General features: G+C 41.4%; 1 protein-coding gene and 1 pseudogene across 1 annotated transcript; one reads left to right on the top strand and one right to left on the bottom strand.

Moving 5' to 3' along the window:
* Nucleotides 1-541: 541 nt before the first annotated feature.
* On the bottom strand, nt 542-1,099 carry LOC122670695. Its single transcript, XM_043867693.1, has one exon. It carries the CDS (start codon nt 1,097-1,099, stop codon nt 542-544), a length of 558 nt encoding a protein of 185 aa, XP_043723628.1.
* A 3,185-nt stretch (nt 1,100-4,284) lies between these two features.
* Nucleotides 4,285-6,741, top strand: LOC122669439 (annotated as a pseudogene).
* The last annotated feature ends 330 nt before the right edge of the window (nt 6,742-7,071 follow it).

Here is a 7,071-nt window from a genome sequence, read left to right as displayed (position 1 = left end):
CTGCAGGCAAAGACTGCAAGATGGGCACTGTGAGATGAAGTGTCGTTGCCAAGAAGAGATAACAGCTGTTGTATCTGATCAGAAGTCAGAGAAGGAGACGGTGTAGCATCATGAGGCGTGATAGCAGATGTAGATGACTCGCTGGCAGTAGGAGAACGGCCAAGGGAAGGACCTTCCTTGGCTTGATTGGTAGCAGGTGTACCACGGTTTTGCTGTCCTGCAGGGTGACGACGATGCTTGGAGTGGCCTGGTGGATTGCCATGGAGGGGCCAGCAGGTTTCACGTGTATGACCGTGAACCTTACAATGACCGCAGAATGGCCGATTCCTATTGGGATCAGCGCTGCCTAGAGGACGAGAGCGAGAGGCTTGGCTGGCTGGGCGAGACGCGGCCATGGTAGCGGTGTCCATAGTAGGTGGCTGAGAGAGAGAGTGTTGTTGCTCTTCCTGAAGGAGGAGATGATACGTGCGATTGACGTCGAGTAATGGATCCATAGTGAGTATCTGGGAACAAATGGGCGCATATGAGTCAAATAATCCCATTAAAATTGATACACCTTCTCTTGTTGGTTAACCGTACTAAAATTGAAAGGAGCACCACATGAGCAGGTGGGAATGACGATGTATGAGGCAAGCTCGTCCCAGAGAATCTTCAGCCGGGTGAAGTAAGCAGATAGGGAATCGGTCCCTTGTTGAACAGTAGCAATAGAACGCTTCAGATGAAAGACTCGAGGCGCATTGCTCCTGGAAAAACGTTCCTCAAGGTCCTGCCATACTGAGGAAGCGGTTTCAGAGTAGATAACGCTATCGGCAATGGTGTGATGAAGGACGTTTAAGATCCAAGAGAGCACCATGAAGTTGTAGCGATCCCAAACTTGAATCGCAGAGGGTGGAGACGTAGGACGGGGAAGGGTGCCGTCGACAAACATCATCTTATTTTTGGCGAATAGGGCCATGCGCATGGCGCGACGCCAAGTTGGGTAATTGTCACCATTAAGAGGTGTAGAAACAAGGACGGTGCCGGGGTTGTCTGAGTGGTGGAGGTGGTAAGGAGACGACAGATCAAGGGAGGGTGAGGTGGTGATCGTTTCAGCAGACATGTCGCCGGGGAGTTCAACGGTGGGAGAGGTAGCGTCCAGCATGATGAGGTAAGGAAGACGAACAAAACCGAAAGTGGGACTCTTAGAGATGCAAAGAGACCAATTAAGATTGATTCTAAAGCTCTGATACCATAATAAATCTGGAATTGAATATATTTGCATTCACGTGAATTGAGATGTACAATAAGTGGCTATTATATAACATTACAAAATAAGAGTCCTAGAAGCACTATCTCTAATCACATACGATAATAGCAATTGTGTTTCAATTGGAAATCTATTATTGTATGTGATAAGGATAGGAACAGATTAAGTAGATAAAGGAGATTAAGTGGAAATAGGAGTCCGTGAGAGTGATCTCTCCTATTAAACCACGTTATTTGGGTCCACCCCCTTATTAGAGGGATTAGGAAACTGTGCCGGACAGGGAATTGGAGGAGATAATTTTCAGACCCTTAGGAATGACTAGAGGGAACCCTGGCCTCGCCCATCTGGTCTGTAAGAGTGGCACTCCACTGGGGAATCGGAGTGGAGAAGCTTTGTTTTTTGGTTTCTGCGAGCCAATGGTTCAAGCATTCCAACCCCACGCGCCACCACCCATCACGCTTCACGCATCGATCTGATCATAGAAGAGGAAGATCGAGACAGACATTCCAGGTCTCCCTTGTGCTCCTCATGTGCTACCTTCCACCAACTCGGCCCAAGAAAGATAGTGAGAAAGACAGGAGCCAATGCAGCCAACAAAACAACTGTCACTCCAGTCACTCTCCCTCACGTGATGCTGCACTCACTTGAAAGCAAACCGGACTCTCTTTAGGGTACCCATCACCTCAATCCTCTTCTTCCCTTCCCCCTCTTTCCCACTTGAGACTTTGAGAATTCAAACTTAATTCAAAGCATCAAAACCCCAAACCCAAAAAATTAATGTAGATTGTAGGAAATAGGAAAATGGAAAGGAACTCTGATATTTTCTCATCACTTCATTAACACAGTGCTGTGTCTGCTTAAAGCATTTCAGCCTTCAGACATGAGTATCTTTATTAAGTTTTAGAGGTTGGAGATGAATCAGATGCAATGTAACATCACCTTCATTTTAGTCTTGTCTTTGTTAAAATGTATTAAACATATGTCCCCACCCCCCCCCCCCTCTCCCTCCAATAATGTCCCACCCTAGTGGTAAGGCTGTTAATTCATCATATATATAATGCCTTATTTTTCACACTCTGTGAGCCAGTGGAGTAAGCACACTTAAGGTTTAAAAACCCTAGATTGGATGCAACATCGATCTCCATTGATTCTAATTTGAATCGGATCAAAATCAATAAGAATCACTCTGTAACCGACCTGGACCATAGAAATTGGAATCATGAAGAAGTAAGCATACAATTCCATTCCAAAAATATGTTGTGGAAATCGACATTAATTAGAATGGGGGTTCATCGATTCTTAAACCATGGGCAAATCGGTAATTTAAAATTTGACCACTAAAAGAGTCCCACTTGTCAAATTCTAAGCTTCGTATAATATACCAATTAGAATAAAAGATTCTCTGAATATTCTAAAAAAAATGTTTTCAGTAAACGTTGATTCATAAGCCTTTCTTTAGTATACTTGTATATGGACTGATGATTTGACAGATTAAATATTGAATAGATTTATGATCCATTTGATAGGTCAATTGCTTGGTGACTTATTTCATCTTATGACCCACCATGTCTAGCTTTCTTCCTTGATTTTTCCACTATTTTTTGCATTCATTTTTAAATTTTTTTAATCTTTGTAGGAACCTATTGAGAAAACAAAATTGATCTGAAATTCTTGCCTTGAATAAACGATTTTGGGATCTAAATAAACTATCATGACATTCTTGATGACCGAATTTTGATCTGGTATTCTGCATCCCCAACACATATGTCAAGACTCAAGACAAACTATATTGGTTTGGAGAAAGTTTTCCTTCATCCACAGCAAAAGAAACACCCACCGATATGTTATAGGTTCAAAATACCCTTTAGAATTCCTCTATGCCCATCCAATAGCAATGATGATTGTCGATGAGGGAATTCCTCCTTCACTGTGGTTCGAGGAAAACTCAATCCATATACAGTTCCTATTCCAATACAAAAAAATTGACTTGGGCCTAGACCTGACAAGTGATCAATATTGACCCATAGGCCTCCCAAATTTTGGGCCACAATCAGCCGTAAATATAAAAAGCCCAGCAATACTTCATAGGCTTTGAACTTTGGGATTGACTGGGCCCAATAAATCATTATTTGGGAGAAGCCTTGATCCCTGATGAGCTTGATTCAACTCTATGCATGAATAAAAAGAAGCCCAGCAATACCAGGCGCACAGTGACTATAAATTTCTTGACCTATGCCATGAAGAAAATGGAAACGACCACAAGGCAGGAACCTAAGAGGATAAAGATCCCCCACAGGGCTCCACTTCTTGGAAAGCAAGTAAATGTGGACTAGGTGCCGCTAAGGAGACTTGAACCACCAATCAAGTTCCTGACGCTGTTCTTCCAATGGAGCAATGAACCACCAGGGCAAGCCCCGGATTGGCATTCCTGGACATGTTCAATGGGGCAAGATTTTGTCGCGTGAATGAGTTTTGGGCTTGCATATTATACTTTAGGCAGCCCAAGTAACTATTGTGTAGTTATTTGAGTGGTTACATAGTTTAGTTAAATGATAATATCGGTAAATAGTGTGACCCTTTTGGAAAATGATAATTATGGACTAATTATTGGCAACAAAGAATGTATGGGTTTTTCTCTCAAGCCCAATCAAGCTTAGCTAGTAAAAATCATCAGAGTGACTAATTCTTAGCAACAAAAAATGTATGGGCTTTTCTCTCAAGCCCAATTAAGCTAGCTAGTAACAGCCATGGGATTTTTTTTATTAGAAACCAATCCGAACCGTTTGATTTAGGTTTTGTGATTAGTTCCGTAATCCCTGTTCAGTCTTCTTCTCCTTCCATGCGCTGATTATAAATACAGGCCTGCTTCTGTCTTCCGTTTTTTAGTTTATCACTGCGTTTGCAGGCGAAGTGTTTTAGGGTGTTTTTTTCAACATAATTAGTGAGGTCAAAGAGACGGCGCGTAGCTGTCCGCCTTGGCAAAGCTTAGCTTCGTCTTGGCCCTCTTAGACCATTTTTTTTTTCGTTAGTTATAAGGTTTTTTTCTGAAACTCTCGTGATCTCGAGAAATGGCGGTGAAACCTACGAAGACCGAAAAGAAGTCTGCATACGACCAGAAGCTATGCGACCTTCTCGAACAGTACAGTCAGATATTGGTGGTGGCAGCCGATAATGTGGGATCAAATCAATTGCAAAACATTCGAAGGGGTTTGCGCGGTGATTCAGTAGTTCTGATGGGTAAGAACACTATGATGAAGCGATCCGTCAGGCTTCATTCCGAGAGGACCGGGAATAAGGCCTATCTCAATCTCATTCCCCTCCTTGTGGTATGCATCTGATATCTTTTCACCGCAATTTTCTGATTAAAATTGCTGTTTCTCGTTGGTTATAATCTTTCTTTGTCATTCCTTAATTTGTTTTGATGGTATCAGGGGAATGTTGGGTTGATATTCACAAAGGGTGACTTGAAGGAAGTGAGTGAAGAGGTTGCCAAATACAAGGTACGGTGTGATACAATAAATTTCTCAGTGTTCTCCTTCTAATTTTGTGAATTCATTTGATTCTCATGTTTTTTTTTTCACCTTTTCCTGTCAATAATTAAAATCATTGGGGCCTCTAAGGCCTTGCATATTCAAATAGGAACTGAAAATTAAACTCTTTTCTTAACTAATTTGATAGAATAGGTGTCCAATATGATTAAAACTTTATCCAAAGTAGAAGGAATAGGTTATATTCAAACAGGAGTCTATCCATCCTTAACAAACAAGGGAATAACCAATAGAATACTGTAATAAACTAAACTAAATTAAACACCACTACCTGGTGAACCAGAAAATGGCCCAAAACAGAACCCTAAGTCACTATTTGGCTCTGTTTTTACTCCTGCAATGATACTTATGTAGGTATCTCTGATCTGTTGCATCAGAAAGTTTCCTAAAGCTCGTCATAGTTGGTAAAATATACTTTAATAACTAAGTCTATGTTTGGTTGACAAGAAATGGATAGAAAAGAAAAGAAAAGAAAAAATTCAATTTTTTCTTAATTTGAGGAGAGAGATAGACACATAAATCAATCATTGTGTCTTTTCTTTTTTCATGTCTTTTCTTTCCATTTCTTGCCAACCAAACATAGTCTAAAGGTATCTAGTATGACTTCATATATAGTTGATTGGAGAGCAAGGATCCATGTAGCTGACCCCATTTAGTTGGGATAAGGCTTTTTTGTTGTTCTTGTTTGCAGTTAGTTGCACCACCATGTGAGATATATATTATTAAGTACCCAGTGCACCAGGCTCCCGCCACTTCGGGGTCTGGGGAGGATCATAATGTACACGGAGCGGCTGTTTCCAGATCATGTGAGATAATGATTACAAAAAATTTCACTTTAGTATTGATTTGATTTCCCTTCCCTTCCTTCCCTTTATAGCTAACATGGTCATAATGTGTATTGGCATCTAATATATGAATCCTCAGTGAACCTAAAAAAATATTGGATCTGCGGGCTTCTCTGTCTGTGATGTTTAGGATATTTCTGTTACCATAATGCTAAGTTTCTTGGTTGATGTTAACAGGTTGGGGCTCCTGCCCGTGTCGGACTTGTTGCACCTATAGATGTCATTGTTCCTCCTGGCAACACAGGGTTGGACCCTTCCCAGACTTCATTCTTTCAGGTTGACAATTCTCTCAGCTTGCAATTCTCTCTTTTTCTGCCCACAGACACATTAAGTATGCTGATTTTGGGTTCTTACTTTTAATACTCTTACTTCACAGGTGCTCAATATTCCGACCAAGATTAACTAGGGTACTGTGGAAATTATCACCCCTGTTGAGCTCATTAAGAAAGGTGACAAGGTCGGATCTTCTGAGGCTGCTCTCCTTGCAAAACTGGGAATAAGACCCTTTTCCTATGGTCTTGTTGTACTGTCCGTGTATGACAATGGCTCAGTCTTCAGCCCAGAGGTCCTTGATCTCACAGAGGATGATTTGATAGACAAATTTGCAGCTGGTGTATCCATGATCACCTCTCTGTCATTGGCAATCTCATACCCTACCCTGGCTGCTGCACCGCATATGTTCATCAATGCCTACAAGAATGTTTTGGCTGTTGCAGTTGCAACCGATTACTCTTTCCCACAGGCTGAGAAAGTGAAAGAATACTTGAAGGTTTGTTACACACACTGATTCTCTGCATAGTGTGGAGCTTTCTCCTGAGGGTTTCTTTACTCCCTTTTCTGTTTTGCCTTTCTCCCCGTTATTACTTTTATGAATGGTCCACTTTGACAAACTAATGTTTATATTTGCAGGACCCAAGCAAATTTGCAGTTGCTGTGGCTCCAGTTGCTGCTGCAGATTCTGGTGCTGCTACTGCTGCAGCTGATGCTAAAGTGGAAGAGAAGAAGGAAGAACCTGCCGAGGAGTCTGATGATGATATGGTTTTCAGTTTGTTTGATTAAAGTAGTTTGTAGGGTCCAGTTCTACTATAGGATTCTGTTGTCTTTTTCCAACTTGATATGTTTTTCAGTTGTCTAAAATTTTGAGTGTTAGATGTGGATGTAATTTGGTTTTCTATGGCACACATACCCTTGGTTGCAATTTTGTTATTGAATTTTCCTTTTAAATGTGAGCTATATTTAAGCTCGTATTCATGGACAAGAATGATGAGCATAGAATCTGCATTCGGCAATGATGCTTGGGCTTTTGGGATGTGAGCTATATTTAAGCTCGTATTCATGGACAAGAATGATGAGCATAGAATTGCATTCGGCAATGATGCTTGGGCTTTTGGGGAGGGGAGGTTTGGTTGTGTTGAGGTCGAGTCCCTTCAAA

This window comes from Telopea speciosissima, chromosome 1, assembly GCF_018873765.1.
Source record: "Telopea speciosissima isolate NSW1024214 ecotype Mountain lineage chromosome 1, Tspe_v1, whole genome shotgun sequence".
Lineage (NCBI taxonomy): Eukaryota > Viridiplantae > Streptophyta > Magnoliopsida > Proteales > Proteaceae > Telopea > Telopea speciosissima.
The sequence above is the reverse complement of the archived record's forward strand: the minus strand, read 5'-3'. Positions and strand labels throughout refer to the sequence as shown.